The following is a 21,983-nucleotide window of genomic DNA, read 5'->3' on the forward strand; positions in this document are numbered from 1 at the left end:
GCACTGCTTCCAAATGTGACTTGAAAAAACCTAATAGTGCTCCTCCAGATGCGAACAGTAGTAAACCAGTGTTTGAAATACCAAGCATGCCCAGTTTGCCAAAATTCAGTTTTATGTCGTCTGCTGATAGTGGAAAGCCATTTGGGTCATTCTTCTCTCAGCAGCCACCTTCAGTTAATAAAGCAGGGGCAGATCAGGGCCTCATGTCCAGCTTTAAGAAACTTTCTTCTACTCTCTTTGAAGGAGGTAGTGAAGAAAAGGTGGGTAAACCAGAGAGTGCCCAAGGAGCAGTATTTGGGAAAAAGCTAGATTTCTCCTTTCCCTGGCAAAAAGACAACAGGGAGACCTCTGCCAAAAGGGAACCACATACACCACCGCAGGCTTTGTCAAAACCAGATGACAAGGTGTTAGGAACAGTCAGTTCAGATGAAAACTCAGAATCTGCAGTCTCAGATCAACTGACTGATGCAAATACAGAAATAAACTTGTCTTCAAATCAGCCTGATGCTGTAGACAATGAACTTTCTGAAGAACCATCTGGTGCAAGCGCTGTTGATGATACATCCAACAAAGAGCTGAGGGAGAAGATTGATAAAGAGTCGGAAGACCATCAGAATGTGATTTCAGGTGAACTGCAGAAAGAAGATCAGGCAGAAGAGCATGCTCCAGCTGGGCCTGAACTGAAAGAAACTGAGCTTGATTCTGCTCCTGAGGGAGCAGTGCTTCATCCTAGCACGCAGGCTGCAGATCTGAATAGTGTGGAACAACTGAATCAGAAAAGGCTAGTTACAAATGAAGCATAATAAATGGTTGCAAGTTTTTGACCATTTATAATGCAATACTGCCGCAGTAGATACCTTGGTGCCTGATGTTTGTAGCCAGTTCCTTCTGCTATTTGTTGTCGTTTGTAGCATTATTGATATTTGTCACTGAGGATGTGGCAAACTGCAGTCAGTAGTTACATATAGGCCTTTAGACCATTTTCTCACCTCTTTCCACTCTTTTTTTTTCTGTAAATGTAATTGAATTTCCCATGTTCTCACACTGCGTGTGAGAATGCTTTTCTCATGCTGAATGAGATGCTTCTAGTGCTAATTTCATTGGCCTTTCAGAAGTTACATTCCATGTGTGTTAATTCTGCTCAATACAATCACTTTGCTTTCTTGTTTAGTGATAATTATATTGTATTTGCTAAGAAATAAGTAACAGTATGTAGAGTGTATTGGACGGAATAAGGGTTGTTTTTTTTTTTTTCAAAATGCAAGGTAAAGGCTTTTAATTTTAGAGAGAAATTTGATTTACTGGTGATATATTACACAGCTAATTAGGTTCATTTCACATTATTGAAGATCTTAAAACATTTCCAGAGATATCAGTGAAGGTATTCTAATGCTTTCTCTTCCTAAAATCTGTGCAAAGGTTTTTTTCATGCAGCTAGGAAAGTCACTAAAGGAAATTACTAGTGTTCCATCAGTCTGTATTCGGTCTTTTGCATGCGTTAAGTTACAATTGCCCTCAAAAATCAAAGCAGTGACTTACTAAACATATCTTTGCATGATACAGGAAGTGAAGCATATGCCTATGGTCATACAACTGCAACACTGCACTTCCAAAACTTCCTATCTAGCTTGACATTCTCCTGAGCATGCAAGTGAAACATTAGTGCTACTTAATTCTTTGCTGTAATTTTCCTGACTGCATGAGAAATTTTGATCCACTGTATTTTGTCTGAGGATTCTGGGAATTCAGTCCTGGAAGTGGTGTCCTGAAATACAGAGATCATGCCCCCGTGGTGAATTCTTCAAAAAGCTTTATTGGAGCCACACTTGTAGCTTCCTACATAGCTCTACTTTTGTAAAAGGTTTTGATAGTCTTGACAACCTTGATTTTGACTGCAATATATTTTATCATAAACATATATATATATATGAAGTTAACTTTAAGTTAACTGTACTTCTCATTAATAGTCTGCTTAAAATGGTTAGGGTAAAGAATTTAGCTGCAGTGAATCTCCAGAAGACAGGAACACTTCCACTCTGAATTGCTATGTTTCCATTCTTATTCCTGTCTGGTTATTAGAATATCTTCACTGGCAGTTTCTAGCTGATGAAGGGTGAAGTAGTAGTTAGTTAATGAAAACAAGACCACGGGCATATGTGGTCTATATACTGGTAGGCTGTGTATGAAGTATTTGTACTGCCTGTCAGATTTGTGAGGTTCAAAAGTCTAGATCTACTTCAGGGAGAATAATAGATAAATCTGACTTTATAACACATCTTTTCAGTAATGTTTAGTGTTCCACTCCATTTTTTAGATGTGCAGGTTGCTTTGTGTTTCCCCAAGCCACTGTTTTTTTTCTGATGGACTTTATTATTCTCTCATAGTCCTGCTGGCAGTAGTAGATATGGCTCCTCTTGTAACGTCAGCCAGGGAAGCTCTCACCTCAGTGAGCTGGACCATTCCCATGAAAGTGCCCATGGCTCTGAGCAAGAAGATGATCACCAGGAAAGAGTCTCGAATCATTCCTACCACAGTTCAGGCAGCTACCAGAAGGATGGTCAGGCGTGGCGCAGGGAGCAAGAGGAACCTCATGGCAAAGGAGAGGAGGAGAAGACCTATGAGACAGAGGAGAAACGTGCAGACCGTTCTGTAGCTCTGGAACTTGAGAAGCCCAAGGATGTTGATGCAGGAGCCCATGTGAGGTAAGTGAAACTATGTTAATAAGTTCTTTTCAACTAATTCAAAGAGGATATCTCTCTGCTATTTCCTGGGGAAGTTACTTACTTTTTAGCCTTCTCCAAAAGCTAACGATGTTGCCGATCTGTGAAGCATCTTTATGTGCAGGACCAGTTATTTATGACACATTGGGTAACCTTAAACCGTGTTTGCTCTGTATGTAAAGAGGAAAGCCTGCTAGTGCCTTGAAGCTCATGTGCTGTATTTTCCATTTCTGGTTTCATGAACGTAGTCTGCCCAAATACCTGCTTCCATTGCTCATTTGTGATCAAGCTTATGTGTGAGCAACCAAGAACTACTTGTAGTCATGGTTAGAGCTGCACTAATTCCTTTCTTATGTAGTAGGCTACCACAATTAGTGTTTATGTAGGCGCAGGTTGTAGAATTACATTACGAATAGACACGTTCCTTTGACTCAGTGTGGCAGCTTGCCTTGTCCTTGCGCTTGGGCTTTCCAGGTTGTCAACAATATTGAAAACAGGCTTCAAAAGTTTTGATGAGTAAAAAGAAGTTGTAACGTGAGTTGTAATTCAAGAAGTTCAAAAGTTGTGCATTATAATGAGCTGTTTTTTTACAGGAATTTTGAATTTTGCTACTTAACTTTGGGAGTGACGTTTTTTTCCTTGAGGTAATCAAGTCATTGCAGCCCCTAGAGTAAAGATGGGTATACTTATATAGGTATGATATTTTTATCTGTTTCAGTGAGATCCACAGAAAGATGTCTTTCTGTCTCTACCCTTTGGAGGGTACATCTGATGTCACTGTACTTACATGAGAGAATTAACTGCAACAGTTCATGTGTAGGCATCCCTTACACTTAAAATGAAAAAAGGGAAACAAAACTAGCAAAAGTGTTGAACTGTTTCAACTCTATCTCACTTTCCTCTTCTCCTTACAGAGCAGCAGGAGTCTGGTCCCAGAACTGTTGGCCTATATTTCTTCACAAGGAGGGTTATTCACATAGTCTGTTTCAGGCTAATTTAGGCATCTAAATTGGGTACTGCTGCATTATTGGCTCCCTTTCTCTCCACTTTCTGGCAATGCTTTACTGCCTCCATGGAGTATGCATGGAACTGAGCTCTGAATGTTGAACCTTAGAGTTGCATCTGAGCTAGTTGTGCAGCATGGATGCATGATGCCCTCAGCCATGTTTTGTTTTTATACTGTTAGCAGGGCTGGGTGCTTTGCAGACAGAAAAATCTTTGTTTCAGTGATTTACATCTCAGTAACATATAAAAGGAGTGCAACCAAAAGCCCAATGTGTGATGAGGTTATGGAGTATAAAATGTGCTGTGGGGCAGTGAGATGGAGCGCTGTTGCCAAATACACATGCCCCCTTGAAACGCTATAGGAAAGGGGTGGAGAGAGAAAGGGCCAGTGAATGAGGATAACCACAGCTGAGCCCTATGGCCAGTGTTTCCACTGAGAAGGGCTTGTAAATTTGTAGCAGTAGGGATGATCAGCAAGAGGCAGTGGTTAGAAGGGATCTGCGACAGGCATGGGGATGTAAAGTCTTCCCTCTGCCTCTTTGGTGTGTGCAGTTATGATACCAGTGTGTTGAGCTAGCTTGATCAGGTATCTTGAACTGCTTTCCTGAAGTTCTGACCAAAGTCATCTTACTTCTGGAGCTGGATTGTAGCCTATTTTATATCTTTCAGCTCATCAGTTTCCACAACGGTTCCTGTGTATAAGGAAACCTCTGCTTTAGATTCTTAATTCCCAGAACATGTGCAGGCCTGTGTTGCCTGGAGGCTGTTGGTTACTTCATGTTCCAGAGCTGAAACTGTGATTGCACTGTGTAACATTAAATCTTCGCTACAGATGAGTGTATTTCATACAGTGATTTTCTGTTTCTTGCCTTTAAGCTACCACGGTGACAATGAGCCACCACCATTTCCTCCAGCAAGAGCCCATTGGATTAGAGCTATTAGCAAAGTTCGTCTGCGGCTTCAAGAGGTAGGATGGAGTATTGCTTTGTTCCTTCTCTGTGCTACCTGGGTTTTATATCTGTGGCTAAAGGTTTCATTTCTTCTTCCTTGTAAGACACGTCTCACAGTTTTGATGTTTTGCAGAGAAAAATTTAATCAAGTGTATTGTATAGGACTGCAGCCTGTTGTGATGGTCTTAGAGTTGTCTAAGTCTACCAAACAATTTGATGAACATCATTGTGTGGAGCTGGAGATGAGTATCAGGAAAAATGTAGTAGCAGAGGAATTAGCTCTGAATTTGTAAATAGTAATAATAATGTCTGGGACTAAATGGTTTGTGTTAAATTGTTAAAAATTAAGACTTTCTCTCAAGGCAACTTGAGGATAGCTTGTTAGCTTACTTGGAGTTATCTCTATTATTTTTCATGTGAAAATGTTCCTTGGGAAACTTTACATCAAATATTTTTATATATACTAATTGAAAGTGGGTGTATAATAAGGCTTGGTATTTCCATCTCATGAAAGTATGATTTAAAAATAAAAAATCCTGATTTGGGAAGTCAAAAGGAAAAGGTTGTGACATTTTCTTCAGCAGTATAAACACTCTTGTTTTAGAAAACAGCGATTAAGACCTAAAAAGTTGTTGTTTTTCTTAAAAGAATCTTCTGCTTTCATCCATCTGTATGCCCACAGAAAGATAACATATGGTGTTCATATTCTATAGATGATAAACCATTGCCTACTACCCAAAATGCAGTTAATGTATTTTATTTAGAAATACTACCTTCAGCTATAGCTCCCCTGTTTTGTTTTCTATAAGGAATTACTTGACAGCATCTTGCTACCAATAGCTGGACTTCTCTTTTACGGATTTGTTGCAAGGTGTTAGGAAAACAAGTTTTATTCTTTTTTCCTTGCATCTGGGGAGGTATCTGAAGTGCCACAGCAGAAATGGTTTATCTGGTTTGTAAATTCTTTCCCGTCTAAGAATTACTGTGTTACTTCACTTCTAAGCAGAAGGCATTTGGTTCAAAACTGTCATACTGACATGGAAAGTGAAATTTAAGTACACCCTTAGTATCTAAGAACTTCTGTTGTGGTTTTGTAGCGCATACAGGCAAAACAGTTTAGTTCTGTGCCTTATCAAAAACAAGGCAAAGCATACTGAAAGGAACAAAAGATTCAATGATGCGTCTCCCTGTGCGTATCTGTCCTTTTTTTCTTGAGAGACTACGACGTCCATGAGGTGGTTCAGCATCATTCTTTGTGTTTCTTCAGAATTGGAAGGAACACATGCTTTGAGATGTCTGTTACAGAGACACTGGTTTACTTTTGATATCATAATATCATGACTTGCTTTGCCTTGACCATGCCTGTTACCTTAAAACAAAATCTGTATGATACAGAGCTTTCCAGCAGCCTACTCCAGGGTTTAGCTGTCTTTACTGTCCAAAGGCTTCCTAACCTCTTCTCTAGATCTTTCTTTTGCCGTATAAACCCATTTCTCGTGCTTAGGCCAAGTGTTAAAGGAGCAGAATGGATTCCCTCCCTCTGTAAAATAGTGAAGGGCTATTGCAAGGAGAGGATGAAGCCCCACTTATTCTTCTCAAGTTCACTAAATGGCACTTTTTCTTTTAATCAGCCTGTCTTCTTGCTGCCCGCCCTCACCTTTCCTTTCTTCGTGTCCAAAGTTGACTGTAGAAGTTCAGCATGCTCTCAGCTGAGAGCTTGCTCATGTGTACTACAGAACAATGAAAACTTTGTTCTCCAGGCTGTGATCCTGATATCCCAAGATACCAGTATCCCGCTGTGATGGTGCGTTTTTATTGCAGACTAGCACTGATGCATAGTTTGCCTCTTATCCTTTCCAGAACTGAGCTTCCTTCTGAAGAAGGGCTTTGTCGGTTTTTCCCTAGCCTATATTTGGATTGGATTACAGCTGAATATGGCTTTGCACTTTTCCTTATAGAATTGTGTGGTTTTTCACTCCTTAAGCACATTGCTGTCTGTCTCTTCCTAATCTGTTATGCCTACAAATCCTTCATGTTGTGTGTGAAAAGTTGCATGGTACCCAAGCTGCCAGGCTGTGTGCTACCAGAGCTGCCTGAGGGACCCCTGCTTTATACATGCTTTGAATTTGGCTACTCTGAGTATGACTTTTTCCCAGCGTGTTTGGATCTGTTTTACCAGGTTACCTAGACCTCAGGATATAAAACTTTTGCTGTTCTTCTCCTACACCTAAGGCTAATTTACCTTGTCACAGAAGGAAGTTAAATGGATTTGACACAGTTCTCCTCTTGAAGAGGAGAACATGCTCGCTGTTATTTCTCTCCTTTTTATGTTCTTGAAGATAATAATAATTTATTATTTGTTCCAGTCTTGAATTCCCAGGGGTGTGTGGGAAGAAGTCACGTTAGTGCTTTCATAGTTGTCCAAGTCTTCTTTTTCCTATTTTTAACCGTAAAAGCTTGTTTTGCCCTTTTCAAATCTTCAAGTGCATTGCCTGTTTTTCAAGTTTTTAGTGCTTTGTGATTGCTAGTGTGCAGCCTAGTACCTGAGAATGAAGATTTCTCAGGGCCAGCTGAATTAGAAATAACTACCGTATTGGTTTGCTTTCAGATTTGGTTTTTGGTTATTTTTTTTTAGTGCATCCTGTTTTTTATAACTTGCTGAACTTTCATATTCCTTTTTTTTTCTTTTTTTTTACAAAGAGCAGTAATAATTCTACCAGCTGCCTGAATGCAGTTGTCCCTGCTAGTGAAGACCTGAAGCAATTAAGGCATCAGATGTTAAAGCCTCTTTAATGCCACCTGATGATAGCTTTGTCTTTATGAGAAGCAGCCATGAGGGGTTTTTGTCATACTGTGTGTTCATGGCTAGGTGGGGATTTTTTTGTGCATTGGCCTTTTGATTTCTTCCCTGTGCAGTCATGCTTGTCTTTAAAGCTTCCACAAGGAGAGGCTTCACACCCTCTGAAGAAGGGGACAGGTCCTTTCCATCCTCTTTGCTGGGTCAGCTTGTGATTTTTTTGTCTCTTAATGCTATTTCATTAACTTAACAGCTTACTGAACTCCCTGTTCCTTCAAGCTTGTTTCTCATGAGTTCTAGCTATGGATTTCTGAGTTTTTATCAGTTTGTGTTTTTCTAGTTTGTCTTAATTCCTTTCCTTGTATGGTATCAGGAAGTCTGTTTTCTCGGATGCATTTGCATCCCTTTTTCTCTGCACTTTAGCTCAAATCCAGAAGAACATCTTTGCTAGTTGCTTTCTCACCTTGTGCATCATCATTTGGTTCCCAGGTCTTGTTTGAATGTCAATGGTATGGATAGAGACTATCTAGATAAATATCAGGATATTAAAGGTCTCTGTGATAGTAGTCGAAACGGCTAATTCTGTCGGCAGTTAGAAAAGGTCGTGTCTCATTTCTGTGATCACCCTATTAACATCTTCCCATCTTCTATCATTACTTAAAAGCTTTCAAGAGGACTATCCTTCTCGTTTGTTCCAGTGCTTAGAGCAGCTGCTTATGTACTTATTCTTCAAAGCGCTGCTCTCAGCTCTTTTCCATGTTCCCCTTCCTCAATGTGCAATATAATTTCATTAATACGTGTGGAGCTCCAGCTCATGGATCTGAACTACTGGATTCCTCTCACATAGACTACTAAAATGGTTCTTATGACTCTTAATTGTTAATGATCTCTCTGAAATTTGAAAGAAAGAAAAGGAGGAAAAAAAAAATACACCCAAGAAATTTCCATATGTGATGGGATTATAAATCCCCTTGGCAATACAGCCTCCTACCTGGGAAGAGATTAATATTCACGTGAATAATATGCATGCATCCTACAGCACCATGAGTCAGAGAAATGTCGTATTTTAATTAAGACTTGACGGTTATAAAAAGGCACAGAAATTTGTAACTCTGCATGTTAAAAAAAAATAAAAAAAAGCTTTTTGGTGGCATGCACTCCCCCCCCCTTCAGTTCTGCTGTTTTGTTTTTTTTCTCTTGTGTTTGTGAAGAAGAAACTTAATTATGCCAGAATCAAACTAGGGTTCTCAGCCCTGGAGGAATGACTCAATAATTCTCACCTTCACACTTAGAACTTTGACTACAAAGGGGGATTAATTGATAGCTCATCTGCTGCAGTCCTTCTGTGAGAGCTTCTTTTCCAGAAGAACAAACACAATCTATTGCATCTGCAACTTCTTTAACCAAAACAGCCTTCAGCTGGGGACTTGGCTCTGTGATTTTTAAAGTTACACAAATCTGAACGTAAGTTTTGTAAAACAGAAGGATTGGCAGAGCGGAGAAGAGCAAAAATTCAATCAAATCATCCAGTTGTCTCTCCTACCAATTATTTTCAATATATTTAAGTATTACGAGAGGGTGTGGGGTCTTGGATTTTATCCATTTACATTGAATTTGTTTACAGGAGAAGAAGCCTTATGCATAGTTTTCCTCTTTTGTGTCAGGAATTTAAATACATCAATTTACTCATTTTCTTTTCAAAACCAAAGTCAGTGGGCAGTGTTTCCTACTTGTTTTTTCTTCTTCTAGATGCGATTTTATAGTAATTATTTTAATTTTTGTCTTTGCCTGTTAAATAATAGCCTGTTCTTTTTGGCTGCTATGTAACTAGATCATATACTGATGCAGTTCATGACATTGTTTTTCTGGAATATGATAAGCACCAGCAGTGGAAGGACTAAGTGTCTGTTCTCCTTTAGCCTTACAGGTACCTAGTCATACCCTTAGTTTTATTTTCCTGTGCCCCATAGCTTCACAGTCAACACTTCTGATCAAGCACCTGCAAACACCTAAAAACCACCAGGGCCTCACTTTTAAAAGCCCTGGTCCAGGGAGGTTGTTGTACTGGTATTTTGGAGTCTGAAGCCCAGTTTTATTTATTTTGGGAAAGCAAGCTGTTGGTGTAAACCACCGCTATTTCCATCTTACACAGCTGTAGGATGCTCTCAAGAGTCCTTTGGACTTCCACAGTTAGTGGGGAGACCAGCAAGACGCCAGCTGGTTCCAGTTTTGATTGTTAGTTTGGTTTTAACTCACCTGCCTCACCCTACTCCTAACATGTGAATCCAGGTCCTCTGATTTTAAACCTGTGTACTGTACATGAGCCCAGATGGCTAGTGGAGGACACGCCTGCTTTAAGCCAGTCACAAAAGGATTGGAAACTACCCTTTTCCATCTCTCATGAACTGTACAGTCCATGCAATAGTTTACTTTTGGCATTTTATTTCTCTTAAGCTTTGTTGCCTAGGTGTCTTTTTATCAGTCCCGTGAAGATGAGTAAGCTCTGCATTTTCAAAGCCTCCCACGCAGTGGCAATGAAACAAACTGAAGCACTGTGACTCTAACAGAGAGTTGCTAGAAATTTCTCTTCATACAGGAAAACTGCATCTCCAGTCAAATATCTTATTTCTTTTTCACCTATTTTCTTTATGAAGGTTATCTTAAACCTCCACCAAAATACCATCATTGCTAATCGAATTTCGCAGGGATCGGGGTTGTTGGGGACTTGCAGAGCACCCTTGTGGACATGAAATCACTGTTCCTGCATGAGAGATCTGTGTAGGTAAGGCATGACCCAAAGGTCACTGCTAGCTGTAGGTAGAGACTGTTGTCAGGTGGCTGTGCTCACAAGGGCACTCAAAAATGCTTTCTGCACACCTTATCTATAAAACGCATAAGTGACTTTCAGATCCCTTCTGGACTGCATAATGGTAATTATTTAGAAAGCATTTGTATTTAAAAATGCAAAAGTACTGGAGCTGTTCTACTACCTCTGCATGCTGTAAAGTCTTATTTCACTGTGTTGCATCCGAGTTTGCCGGCTGGCAAGACTTGTGGGACTCCCCAAAACCCATTTTGTCTTTCCCCAGGCAGTTGTTTAGTGCATGACTCCCTGATGCTTGAGCAACTTGTGTCTGTTGCCCCCTCTGGTTCCCTCTCTTCAAGGAAAGGTTCAGCCTACATGCTTTACTCAGAGGAGGAGAAGCTTCTTTTATCCTCAGGTCTCTTAAATACAATACCTATTCGCATCTATTTGGAATAAAATGCATGTTTATTACTCCTTACTGGGATTCTTTGATACCGACTATCATTTTTTAACCTGCTTTACAGCGAAAGTTCACAATTATGTTACAGCAGAGACATGTTTGTGTGCACAGAAGAAAATAATAATGTGCCTTCATTAGCTGCTGTTGTGATTTTTAAGTAGCTTTTTGATAACGTTATCTCCAAAAATCAGTAGGCTTGACCTTTTTAGAGTAGTTACGCTAAAATTAAGAGGAATACTCTCTTGTAGGGTAATGTGCTGGTCAGAAACACTTTCCATAATTGACCCCAGCAGCTATGTGCCTGTTAAATCATTAACAGGATTTTCTGCAGGCTTCTCTGAACATAGCACTCAACTGGTAGTTCTGACACTCAACTTCCGTTCACCTCTGCTAACAAGCAGTTTTGGTGTTGATGGTCTGTATTCCACGGACACAGGACATCTGTCACCTCCTGCGACAACAGGTTCCTCCATATCTTCCTGTTGTTCATTGGAAAAATAAAACCAAACAAAATTGAGGAGTTTTCTAGCATTAACAGGAGTCTGCAGGGTGGATACCTAACTTTCCTATAAACACTGTTTTTACTTTTTCACTGCAAACTTCCTGTGGGCTTGCAAGACCAGGGGTAGCCTCCATAAGAAGGCAAAGAATCCTGATACGTTTTTTCTTTCCCTGTAGTTTTATTTAGGGTTATAGCTTTTCTTCTCTAGTTTTGTACTGTAAACTCTAGACACCTGTAAGTCAAAATTCATACAAAGCCTTTGAATGGGAATCCAAGTGCAATTTACTCTTCTTCCAAGGTTTATTCCATTGATTTGCTTATAAAGAGAGGAAACGTTTATGCAACATCTGGAACACAGTTTACAAACACAAGGTGATCCACTATTGGGTGGATCTTGTACTTTGTGCCAGCACTGCACATTAAGTTCAAGTAGATCTGTTTGGCTGAACTGTGCTTTTCTTCTCTGACTTGTAAAGGTCAAAATGATACTACTGGAAGGCGTGTGGGTAGTCTGCCATTATATGTATTTTTTTCACTTGTGTGAGTGTTTGACTTCTGGAGTGAAGCTGGATGGAAAGTGCCTGCTGGGTTTGCAAAGTGTGGAGGTTTTTTGGGGTGGGTGGGGGGTTAGACTTTGGGATTTTGACTTTTTGAGAGTGACTGGGATATGACAGATGGGAGAGCCCACTGTGGAAGAGCCGGTATTTTAAGCTAGACTACGTCTAGAATGAGGGGGGAATAGGACTCTGGTTCCGCATCTAAACTGGGCAATACTGAGATTTTAACCTAGGTTTCCCACAGCTTGTGAATTTCTTCTAGGAAATCACTTTTCCCTGTGCTCCCTCACCTGTTCGGATGTCTTAGACAAGAGAAATACTCCTGCTCAAATTCATCATTGTCCTGTAAATCAGATTTTTAATTCTGACAAATTGGTGTTTTCTAAAGGAAAATGTGACTTGGTCACCTTCCTTCCTCCCCACGGAAGGTGGCACCTCTGCTCGTCAGAGAGCAAGATGTGGGTAGCAGCATTGGGCTGGCAGTGGGGATAGATGACCTATGTCTTACACGGCTGCCAGGTTCCCCATCAGACTGCATACCCAGAATTGCTGCCTTTTTGTCTCTGGCATCATTTGTCTTAGGCAGTCTGGTTGCAGCAATGTCTGTTGTTATCTCCAGAATTGACTTACATGTTGCAGGCTGAAGGAATTATCTGTGTGCCCGGAGCACCTCTGAACCAGGGTGAACTGCAGTAAGCCCTTTTCCGCTGCCTGGTGCTGCCCAGCTTGCATTCACATGTGTACGAAGACTCATCCAAATACTTCATTGCGCAAGTGCTTTTCTTTTCCCAAGCCCTGCTGCTGCAGTTGCCTAAAGCTTTCAGGAAAAATGGAAACCAGACCTGTTTGGAGAGTGGACCAAGTCCGCTATATGGTATATTTCAAAGACTGTATGGTAATACTAAAAATGTTGGAGATGAAGTGATCATTGCTGCCTTAGCATAACTCCCCTCTTTGTTTTGGGGGTGTAATGGCAGAAAGAATTACAGAAGTGTGCTCTACTGATAGAGACTTTTATCTGCTGTGGAGTGGGGCACAGAAACCTGTGGTGTCCTGACCATGGCATGCATGATGCTCATCAATAGAAATCGAGAGAGATTCATCTGGCATTGGAGTAAGTCAGTTCCTCCTGCTCTGAATAGGGGTGCAATGGGAAAGGTGGGTGGGGGGACTCCTACCTGCCACATACGCAGCCATTAAAAATAGCATTGGCTGTTGGGAGAGCCAGACTTCACACTCTTATTTTTAAGGCTCTGTGTGGGAGGAGGGGATATTTCCCAGTGTTGTGTATTACTGAAGCAATCTGTGCAAGAAATGCTGCACTGGAGAGATAGCAGTGGGCTTTGGCTTACAAAGCACAAGTCTTGGGGGAGAGATGAACTAACTAGCACAGGCTGAGACCATCATAAATGAAATGTTAACCCTTCATGAAGTGTTAGAAAACCCTTTGAATAGCATCATAACTTCATAGAAGAAGGCAGTGGGTCAGAAAAAGGGGTTTAGTGCATGACAGGTTTGTCTTTTAGTGTTGTTTTTTCCTTGTTTCTTGTTTTTGAGGCAGCATAGTTACACAACTTGTTTAGATGCATGCTTCTGAGCTAATTTCTGGAGTTGTGTAAGGTTTGTTTAACTGGAGTCTTCTCGTATCATGCATCTGTCTTTAAAAGGATTGCTTTTCCTCCCCCATTGTAAAGGTGGCATTTGGAAGTCAGAGTCCTGTTATTAATGCTTAATGTAATGCCTGAAGCTAGCAGGACTCCAGTTCTGGCTGGTGCTACATAGAGTATAGAATAGAGAAGCACTTGAATTTTATTTTCAATCATTTTAATGTATTTAATTTATAGAATTAAAGCCAATTGAAGGTCTTCTGGTACAGCAAGTGAATGCTGCTCATGAGAATGTAATTCTTGGCAGGCGATACAAGAACTTTCTTTGCATCCAGACTCCTTTCTTGGCATTTGGAACAGGACTTTTAAGCCATGTCATGGCCACCAGCAAGCTGTCTGCTTGTATTCACAGTCTGAACAATTTTGTGACATTGTGGAGGACTGACCTGGGCCAAGCTGTGTGTTCATTTCCATTGCTTTGATGGTTAATCACTGGAACTTTCAGGAGGGCTTTTTGGTGGTCTGGTCTCATTAGAAACCAGTATGTGGTAAAAGTGGGACTGCTTCTTCCCCTTCTTGGCTTTTGAATCTGTAAAATGCCTGCAGCCTTTCCTGGTGACCTGTGAGCTGGGTTTGTAACATACATCCTCTGCTGAAAGGCTCTTGAGAACATCAAGGTACGGCATATCTGTTCTGCAGGGAGAATTTCCTGAACATATTGACACCTTCATCCTTTCTGTGATATAAAACTAAAGATAATTTAGGCATAAAGCTGGAATGAAATCCCAAATGTAGCTTGGGATTGTCACCTGTTCTCAAGCATGCAGGTACCAGATGCTAGAATGGCTGTTGTAAGTCTGAGTGATAATTTACTGGGGTGCTGTAGGCAGCAAGTCTCTTGCCATACAGGGTGGCTTGTGCCTTCAGGCTTGCAGGATGATGTGGTACCAGGTGATCAGTGGTACTACTTTCTGGCCTATGGGACTGTCCTGCTGAAAACAAGAGGATCCTGTTTAAGCCACTCGTATGCGCTGGATGAGGAAGAGAGAAGGAAGGGCTGTACGGGCTACCTTTAGGCTCATTTAGTCTGCCCTCACTAGCATGGGTGTAGAAACAATTGGGAAAGAAAGTTGCTGCCTGGAAAATGGGGTATTAGTGAAGACAGTAATTGCATGCTGCTTTATATTCAGTGCTACGCTGTGACATACCAGGTGGGCAGTAGGTCTCATCTGCCTGTATTTCCATCATATGTCTAATATGCCATGTAGGAAGCCAGCAAATTTTTTGAAGAAGATGGGGACTATTGCAAAAATTACAGAGTAAGTTAGAGAAGTGGGAGAGGGGACACTGGAGAAGCCCTGGCAAGGGAGATGCTGAAGGTGTGAGATGAGACCAAGTAAGTATGGCTCAGCTTAGCAGACGGGAAGCTGAGAGTGGATGTTGCTGCCATGTACTAATAGAGCATGGGAGTAAACATTGGCAAGCTTACAGCTATTTAAGATAAAGGTTAATGTTAGCACAAGAACAGAAGGTTATAAGCTGGTTATGAACAAACCCAGGCTAAAAATCAGAAAGTGATTTTCTAATTGTTAGTGAGCAGCTTCCAAATGGGTTTCTTTGCCCTTTCTGTTTCTAATTAATCTAAACTCTTGTCTGTTTATGAAAGCTATTGTATGACAGTCATTTGTGGGAGCAAAGAATGGGACTTCATCATCCAAAAAGTCTCTAAGTAGGCTGTGAGAAACACCCATGGACCCACAGCCTCCATAACTATTTTACACAGCATGGCCTCCCTGTGCTTACGCTGTCCACCTCCCTGCCGCTTTGCAGGACCCTGTGGGTTTCAGAGCACAACCAGAGGTGCGTAGGAGAGGTTATTTGCTACTTAGATGCTGTCAGTGATATAGAATTGTGAAAATCACATTGCAGTCCATCTTGGATGGCTTTTCCATGCAGTTGCACAATAGATATTAACGATGCTAGACAGCGAGAGGGTTCAAGTATTGTACTTGAAGAACAGTACTTATTAGTGACTCATGCCTGGTAATGAACCTGTCATAGATATAATTTTATTTTCTGACAAATATTCAAGTGGTAATAGTTTTTAGAAAATATAGTGTAGTTTGTAAACAGGCTTATTCTTAAATGAGATTTCTAAAATTCCTCGTGGAATTTCAGTTGCTTATTTAGACAGTAAATTGCAATTGAACCTTTGGTCATTAAAAGTTTTTAAAAGCTAATGCTGGAAAATTATTTTGTAGGAGAGCTTGAAAAGCAAGGGAGTATCAAGGCAGAATTGGCTTTGCGCCCTAAAAAGGAGATACTAGAGCTAGTTGGGTATTCAGATTTAGCTGTGAACTGATAAATCTATTTAGCCTCACTTTGGTTACTTTAAGAAGTTACATATAGAAATAAATGAAAATTGAGATTGCTTTATGAAAAGACCAGTTTATTTTAACCATATTTCCATCTGTTTTTTATTTTTGTTAATGAGTCAATATTCACCTTGTATTTTAAAATAACACACATGTTTTGGAGAAACTGTTATTGAGAAACAGAGAGTGCTAAATTCTATTGCAATTTGTTTAAATTTTTCTATTTTTATTCAGTGTATCTTGTTAGTGAAGCAGATTGAAATGCATGCAAGTGTTTTTGTGATGTCTCATATAACGGGTACTTGAAGGATCCAGTTTTGTCTACACAAAACTGTATAGATTGGCTGGTGTATTCACTCTGAATTTTGTTATGCCTAATTTAAGGAATTTAATTTAAAGCAAGTACAAGTCTCCTTCATATTTAGTGACATGGATACATGTTACTCATCCTAATTAAATCACACTAATTTTAGCTCGCAGTAGTAATAGCTAGTTAATACACAACAGTGTGCAGCTGCTAGAATCATCCCTTTTTAACCCTGTCTTTACATCCACCTCTCCTCATTTGGGTGTGTTCTGGTCAGTCTACTTGCCTGTCCTGTCACAGTCTTGTTGAAGGGGCTAATTGGCCTCCCAGACGCTGGGCTTAGGTCAGCTATGTAATCAAAGCCTGCCTTGTAGTACAAATTTCATCCCCTTGCAGATGCTTTCTAAATCCAGTTATTCTCAGTTTTTGTTTGCATTAAATTTCCTTCCCTGTCCCTTCCAGTCAGGGGAGCAGACTGACTGGATTTCTAGACACAGTTAATCCAGGACCATTCTGCAGAGCCTGACAAGTGTTTTTACTGGGGGTGTGAAAGCTGTGTCTGGGCTTATTAATACGAGTGTGATTGCTGGAGATCAGCTTTGTCAGAGGTACAGTGGGACAATGCCCCTTTTTTCTTGTTCAGTGCCTACATTAACAGTGTCCTCAGAGACTGACAGAGGCTTATATGTGGTCCATAACAATTATTTATGGAGTATTTTGGCTTGTTAATCAACTGCTGCCTTCTGTAGGGAATATAAATACAGAAGTTATTCCTGCCTAAGAGAAAAGCATATTATTTAAGGCAGAAGTCATAAAAAGGAAGGTAGGGGAGTAAAATGTATTTTTAACTTGCTGCTTGAATGTTGGTGCATCTGTGGCAAATGAGGAAGAAGGTGCTGGTATAGGGGACAGTCTGTCAGCAAAGGTAGCTGGGCAGTGCTCCAGCAGGTCATTAGTTGTAACTCCTCTGGCATGTTATTACATGATGCTGGACAAGCCATGTTGGCTTTTGAAAAGGGTTTTTCTGTTCTCTCTCCTTCTGATCCAGGAACTGATTTCTGGTTATTTGATCTAAGATTCTGGAAATGAGCCATCAGAGCAGTAAGAGAAGTCGCTGGAAGCCAGACTTCACAGTGTTTGATATACTCCAAACTTGATTACTCTGAAAAATGAGGGTTTTGTTGTCTTGGGATGGCTGTCCAAACAGAGAAGGTCTTAACCTGACTCTGTCCTCATTCTTCAGTTGTAATAGAGACTTTCTCACTTCACAGGTATGCTATGAAAACACCAATTAGTGCTTGAATTACTTGAGTAATATGGTGATGAGTGCATAGAACACTCCTTAGCCCCCCTGCATTGAACGGTGGTGTAACTGCATGTAATTTATGGCCTGGCTGGGATACAGTAAATACTGCGTGCAGTCATGCTTTGAATAACACGAAGAAAACAATATTAAACAGTTTCTTGCTCAGTGAGCAGTAGAATACCCGCTCTTCTTCCTGAGAAAGAGGCTTACCTGCACTGGAAAAAAGAATCCACTTTTAAGTTCATACTGGGTGCTACCCTGTAGGATCAAGGCATTGAATTCCTGTAGCCACATCCTTGGATGCTGGACCTGTGTTTCTGCAGAATGCATGAATAGTTGTCAGAGACCATTTCCCTGTTCTCACTGTCAAGTCCAGGTAGGAAAACATGCTCAAAAGCATTTGAACTAAGCTGTTATGTTGTGGACAGCTGGGTTCTCATGCAGACCATCTGTGGGGAGCATGTACATGTTAGCAGGTACATGTGTTACCTTGTGGTTCCCTACCTGAGACAAGCTCTGGAATGACAGAGGTAAGGAGCAATAAAGCCAAGACCCAGGCGGTATGTGAAGAGATTAACTAGACCATCCATCTTCCTCATAAGCATCTCTGAAAAATGCATTTACTCTTTCTTGTTAAAACCTTCTGGGATGGAGATTTTGTAGCTTCCACACTCATTACGATTAAAAACTTTTCTAGATGTCTAACCTAGCTTTCCGCTGCTGCAAGTTAAGCCTGTTGTTTGTCTGTATTTACAATAGAAATGCTTAATAGTTTACTTCCCTTGTACTTGCCACAACTAGTTTGTGTTTGAAGGCTGTTACATCTACCTGAGATCTATATTTCACAGCATCTGCAACTTCTCTTTCCCAGGTTTCTTGATCAAAAGCAATTACTGCTTTAACCAAGAGTATAATTGAGTATAATTTCAGGTTTTTCCACCCCCAGCACATGCCTATGCTCAGATGCCTCTGCATTTTAGTGATGCTGATTATTTAATTAGATGTGCAATTAAGACATTGATTGTAATTTTCTAATTTCACGAAATACCAAGTCCTTATGTTCTGGATACCATTAGGAGGAACAGAGATGTAATTTGAAGGAGGAAGCAGCAGAGGGAGAGTTTTCTCTGCTGTAGATGCTTTCTCACTGCCTGTTGACCTAAGGTATTCAAGCTGATTCTAGCTTTAAAAGCCAGATTTACAGCTGTTTCTGAAATGTGGGCATCCAGATAGTAAAATTTTTGAGTCAGCTGAGTTGCAGGGCAGGAGCTCAGATTTGCTACGAGTTCATCTGCCTGCACTTCTGGATTAAAAATGGTGAATGGATGCTTCAGTTAGGGAAGGGCTTCCGTGTTTTTGGATGGGCAGCCAGAACACAGGGCAAGAGCTCTAGGGGCATTCACTCTATGATTTTATGATCCTATAATTCAGTTGGTTTTGGGAGCATGTTTAAGGAAGGTGTTGTGTCTGTAATTGCTGGGGCACAGGGAGACAATATGCTGCTCCGGAGCCCGTCACCTGAGAGAGCTCTGCTTTTAGTGTCTCAGTCTTGAGTTTGAAGGCTGGTGTGGGCTGTGATGAGCTGGTTTGTCATTGTCTCGGCAGCAGCTTCTGGAGGGAGCGTGGTTCCCGGGAGGTAAGGCTTGTTTGTACCCTGAAGTGTCTGGCATTTACCAGATGAGGAACAAAATACCCTTTTCTATGAAGTGCTAGGTGACAGAGCCGATAGTATTTGATTTTGTATCCCAAAAGTTCAGAGTGTGAACATATACATGGAGACAAGAAAGGGGCAAGCAGGTTTAGCTTGTGCATTTGAAGAGCTGTCTCACATCGCTCAGAAAAGGTTTTGTTGTGAGTGACACTGATGACTGTAAACAAATAGAATGGAGGAGGATTTTAATCTGAGCTTTTCTAATTTTATGACCAACACTCCCTTAAGGGTTTCGCACCTTAAGATTTCCCATTTCAGACTAGATCTGTTCTAGCCCGTGGAGGAGTTTTTGACTGGAGTGTCAGCAGCAGCAGCTGCCGAGGGAAGGGTATGAGAGGTCTCACTGTAGGCAACTCTAATTTAAAGTCTCTGACCATCCCTGCCTGAAAAAGATAAGGCTAAACTGTGAGATGTAAGAGGTTTGTGTCTCTACAAAAACATCAGTGATGTGCTAACTCATAACCTTATAAAAATCCCACTCCTTAAGTCTTACTACATCCTTGGCCATGGAAATACCCGTTATTCTGATGTGAAAGGCTTTCCTTCTGTTAATTCAGGAATGTTCATGTCTTGGGGTCCAGTGGACATCCTTACAGTCAAGTAATGTTAACACGAGTGTAAACATCTTTCCTATGAAGACCAGTCAGCCAGTGGTTTGGTCTCACCTAGGCACAACAAATGGACTTATCTTGACTGTCTTTGGAAGGTAAGCAGTCCAGATATCTCTGATCTGTAGCAGGTTTTTCAGCGTGCCAGTGCTATTCTTGTTATCTTTCTGTAAACCAAATAATTCAACTTTTACAAAAAAACCCACCTTTTGTAAGGAGGGAGAACTTTTGAGCCTTGGGGGAAGATTATCTCCTTCCTTTTTTTTCCTCAAGTGTTTCAGGGCTAATGCCTGGCCAGTTTCCCAGGTGCTCGCAGGGTGCTGTAGGAGGTACCTGTGCCTTTGTACCCCTCTGAGCATATAGGTTGCTCTTGCACTTTGCCTTACCCTTTCCTAAAGGGAAAAGAGAGAATCAGTGCTTTGAATGACACGTTCTTAAAGAAATATGTTCTTTCATCTTAAAGTGACATCTTAAGCATATGTTTCGTAAGTGTGTTCTGGAGCTATTGTAACAACAGAAATGGCATTGACAGGCTAGTTTTAAATGTCTTGGAATATACAGTCTCTTCTCTTCCAGGCTTCTGTCTCAGCAGCACCGCTTAGGTTGTGGTGATGCACAGCTCCTCAAAGTGTGGTATTTATTGGAGACAGCTGTCAAACAGCAGGAGGTCACTGCTTTTTCATTAACACTTCATCTTTAGACTGCTGATTGACTGGATCTTCTCGAGGCTTTGAAGAAGATAATAAATAGCATGTTTTCACTGCTGAGTCAGTTGACAGGCTTTATGCTGTGTATTTGAACTTCCGAGGTCTAATGCAGCACTGAACTCAAAATACCTTACTGAGAACTCTGTTGGGAGGGAGGTAGAGTGGGCAGTTGCATTTGGGACAGATGATTCTTATTTTTGTTCCAGTGTTTCAAATGATTGGGTTGCCATTTGTGAGATGAACTAAGCCTGGGTGAGAGTTGGACGCAGCTGCTGTTCCGGAGAAGCTCTCTCCATTGACTCTTCTCTCTTGTCTCTTCACATTTTTTCCTCTTGCCTTTTTGTTTCAGCTCTCTATATAACATTCTTACTCTCTAGTTTACTTAGCCACCCAATTTTTTACTTCCCCAGGAGCCAGGATGCTAAAAGTGTTCCTGCTTGTCTTCCTGCGGGAAGAAGCACTGTGAGTGTGGGAGAGAGAGGAGCAGGACCTGTGCTCGAAGCGTGCTCATTTTCCTTCAGTTAATCCACTCGTGCTCGCGAAGGAATTGCTTACTTTCTACAATTTTATCAGTAATTTAGTACTTTACAGGAAGTTGGAATGAAACAGATAATGAGGATTAAAAAAGAAGAAAGGGTAATGTATACCTCGCAGACATCAAAGCATTTGGCCTATATAGCTGAGCTGGGCTTTATCAGTTTTAATAATTCCCTGCTGGCTCAACCTAAAATTAAAATCTGTTGGTGAATTAAAAGATTTCAATAAGTATTTAAATTTTTAAGCGGGTATTTCTGTAGTAGAAGGCAAATAACTCGGTGCTTTGAGCCTTAAGGTAAAGCACACTCTTTCCAATAGGTTTATTTCAAATGCATGTCGTGTCTATTTTTCCTGATTCTAATCTACATTATTTCCATAAACAAAACATCCCTGAAAAATAGAGCCTGTCTCAATCTCCTGTGTTTAGATGAGGTTTTTTGAACGTTTGAAATGCGCAATGTCCCTCGCTTCTGAGGGCACACATATTTTTGTACCCACATTTCCCTTTCCAGCTCCTTGTGAATCGTGGTGAGGGGTGTGACACCTTCCAGCACCTCATTGCCTATCTGTCTAGGAGACTTGCTTGTTTTTAACATGTTTTCTTCAATTCCTGTTCTTCTAAGGCAGCATGGGAGTACTGCCATTCTATGTAGCAGTGCTTGGAAATCTGCACAGCCTTTTTGGGACTCGGGAGCTGCAGCTAGAGGATTCTGGGGTTTGCCCCAGTGCATCTTTGACTTGGATGTGCTAATGTGTGGTGTTAATGGCTGCAAGGACGGGCAAAGACGAAGGAGGAAAGAGGGAAAGCAGCAATTGCAAGATGAAACTGGCTCCTCTTGTAGTTCGAACTTTTGAAAAAGTAACACCTATAAAAGCTAGAGAGGCTGTTTAATGGATATTTCAGGTGCTCTAGAGCACTAATGTGAATAAGAAAGTGCTGTCTGACAGATGCTTAATTTTTTTTTTTAACTAATGCTGTGAAAAAGACCCCTGGCAAGATCTTTTTTGCCTTATTCATATGCAGAGCT

General features: G+C 40.9%; 1 protein-coding gene and 1 long non-coding RNA gene across 4 annotated transcripts in view; both read left to right on the top strand.

Annotated features, from left to right (window-relative positions):
• Positions 1-21,983, top strand: part of UNC13B (unc-13 homolog B) — a 212,444-nt gene that overhangs the window by 77,859 nt on the left and 112,602 nt on the right. For all 3 annotated transcript variants that reach the window (XM_062620424.1, XM_062620429.1, XM_062620427.1), the window contains 2 exons: positions 2,385-2,702; positions 4,602-4,692. In XM_062620424.1, coding sequence (XP_062476408.1) covers positions 2,385-2,702; positions 4,602-4,692 — 409 coding nt within the window. The remainder of the gene's footprint in view (positions 1-2,384; positions 2,703-4,601; positions 4,693-21,983) is intronic.
• On the top strand, positions 19,004-20,478 carry LOC134164550 (uncharacterized). The gene is made up of 3 exons (XR_009965182.1): positions 19,004-19,132; positions 19,747-19,809; positions 20,273-20,478. It is a non-coding gene; the product is annotated as an uncharacterized LOC134164550 (long non-coding RNA).

The sequence above is a fragment of the Pezoporus occidentalis genome, unplaced genomic scaffold (assembly GCF_034315485.1).
Source record: "Pezoporus occidentalis ecotype Australia unplaced genomic scaffold, CSIRO_AGI_Poc_V1 ctg220, whole genome shotgun sequence".
Classification (NCBI taxonomy): domain Eukaryota; kingdom Metazoa; phylum Chordata; class Aves; order Psittaciformes; family Psittacidae; genus Pezoporus; species Pezoporus occidentalis.